This window comes from Lottia gigantea, assembly GCF_000327385.1.
Source record: "Lottia gigantea unplaced genomic scaffold LOTGIsca_387, whole genome shotgun sequence".
Classification (NCBI taxonomy): domain Eukaryota; kingdom Metazoa; phylum Mollusca; class Gastropoda; family Lottiidae; genus Lottia; species Lottia gigantea.
In genome coordinates this window covers 60,852-62,670 of record NW_008709318.1, presented here as the reverse complement: position 1 = coordinate 62,670, position 1,819 = coordinate 60,852, and the positions used below count along the sequence as shown (strand labels likewise).

The following is a 1,819-nucleotide window of genomic DNA, read 5'->3' as shown; positions in this document are numbered from 1 at the left end:
TTAGAGCAGGTAGTTTCCATAATGATTTGTCCTTGGTTTGGTGATAATACGGTTTGGTCGTCGACGGTGTGATTGGTACTGGTTTGGTAGTTGTTAGAATTGTAGCATTGGGAACGGACTGGGATCTGGTTCGAGGAGGGGAAGGTCTGGATACATGTCTCGACTTGGATGGAGACTGAGGGGTGGTTTGCTGGTCCAAAAACGCACAGAAGGAAGAAAGGTTGGCGGATCCTGGATCACGTGGTGAAGATTCAGATGGTGTGGAAGGGGAAGACGAGTCTGAAAGTGAAAAGAGAAGGGGTGTGCCCTCTCTACGAGAGCGTTTACCTATGTCTGCTGGACTAGGGGTAGGTGAACTTCGGGCTCGTTTAGGGGTTTGGTTCGGCAGCGTGGTAGCTCTAGATGGTGCAGGTGTAGTGTCCATATCAGTTGGTAGAGATATGGTTACTCTGGTTTTTGTTTCGTTGATTGTTTGGTAGAATTTGGAAATTACAGCTTGAGTGAGAAATGGTGATGTGGTGGGTGAATATTTCACCCATTTTACACATCAACAAGCCACGACTCCCTATTTAGATTTGATTTGAAAAGATTATGAATATTAAATACTAAGGAAGATTTGCATTTGTCTTACAACGACTATATTAAAGGCTACACACTCTTTGAATTTGATTTGACCAATGACCACGGAGCTGATCAAGCCAATTTTCATCCCAAGTCGTCAGGAAGTTTGTCTTTGGAATCGAAAATACTCCACAAAATCCACTCGATTTGCTATTATTTGCCGAATACGACAATGTCTTGGAAATCGATGTCAACCGCCAAGTTCTGGTGGATTGGTAAACCTCTGTATACTTCACAGTTGGAGGAAGGATTGGCTTGCCACATCCCTGAACAATTTGCAGGCGTGTTAGCCAGAAATCAATTACAAACCTTACAGCTAACACGCTATCCCTCAGCGTACGTTGTGAATACCGACGACGCAGGCCAGCCTGGAAAACATTGGACACTTTTTGTATGCGAAAAAGACCATTGTGATTTCTTCGACTCGTTTGGATGTTCCCCAGAAGTGTATGGCCAAGATTTTGCCGACTTTGCGCGGCGTCAAGGACCCTTACGTCACAATACCCGGAGGATTCAAGGAAATCAAAGTTCTGTCTGCGGGCATTATTGTTTCTTTTACTTGTGTCATAAATTCCACGAACCGTCACCCCATGCTTTATCGGTGTTCCAATCTAATCTGACCGAAAACGATCGTTTAGTCCATGCTTGGGCCCATCACCATTTTCCTTATTTGTCTTTTGAAGATGGCGAAACATGTTTAGACAATATGTTAGAATTAATGGATTTAAGTTGAATTAATTAAAGTTTAAAAAATAAATACCACGTGATCTTTTTTATCCAATCCAAAGCCCTTTTTCCAGTTTACCGCCTATAAAAAGCGCAGTCACTTGTCTTTGGCCAGTCATTTGCAACATGGCAACCAAACCTATCATTGTTGTCCAAATCTTGGAATTGGATGACAGGCCTATTAAAGTATTTACCCGCAATGGCAAAACTGTCATCATTACACCAGAGGACACCTACCTTTTAGAAGAGTCGGCGATGAACGAGACACCGCGACGGAGGAGAATCGATCCAGAGCTGTTAGCCAGAATCCGTCAAAGGCGTCACCGAGTTCGTCGAAGACTATTCTAAGAAGGTCGCCTATACTACTACGTCACATTTAGTCACGTGATACGTCTCAGCCAATCAGCATCTGGTACCTATAATCACTCGCTTACTACTGGATTTCAAAGCAGGTTTGACGGCCTTTTGTAGA

The 1,819-nt window shown here is 43.5% G+C and overlaps 1 protein-coding gene across 1 annotated transcript; it reads left to right on the top strand.

Annotated features, from left to right (window-relative positions):
• Positions 1 to 793: 793 nt before the first annotated feature.
• On the top strand, positions 794 to 1,354 carry LOTGIDRAFT_175765 (hypothetical protein; the record flags this gene model as incomplete). Its single annotated transcript, XM_009059343.1, has 1 exon — positions 794 to 1,354. One exon carries the CDS (start codon positions 794 to 796, stop codon positions 1,352 to 1,354), a length of 561 nt encoding a protein of 186 aa, XP_009057591.1.
• Between the last annotated feature and the right edge of the window lie 465 nt (positions 1,355 to 1,819).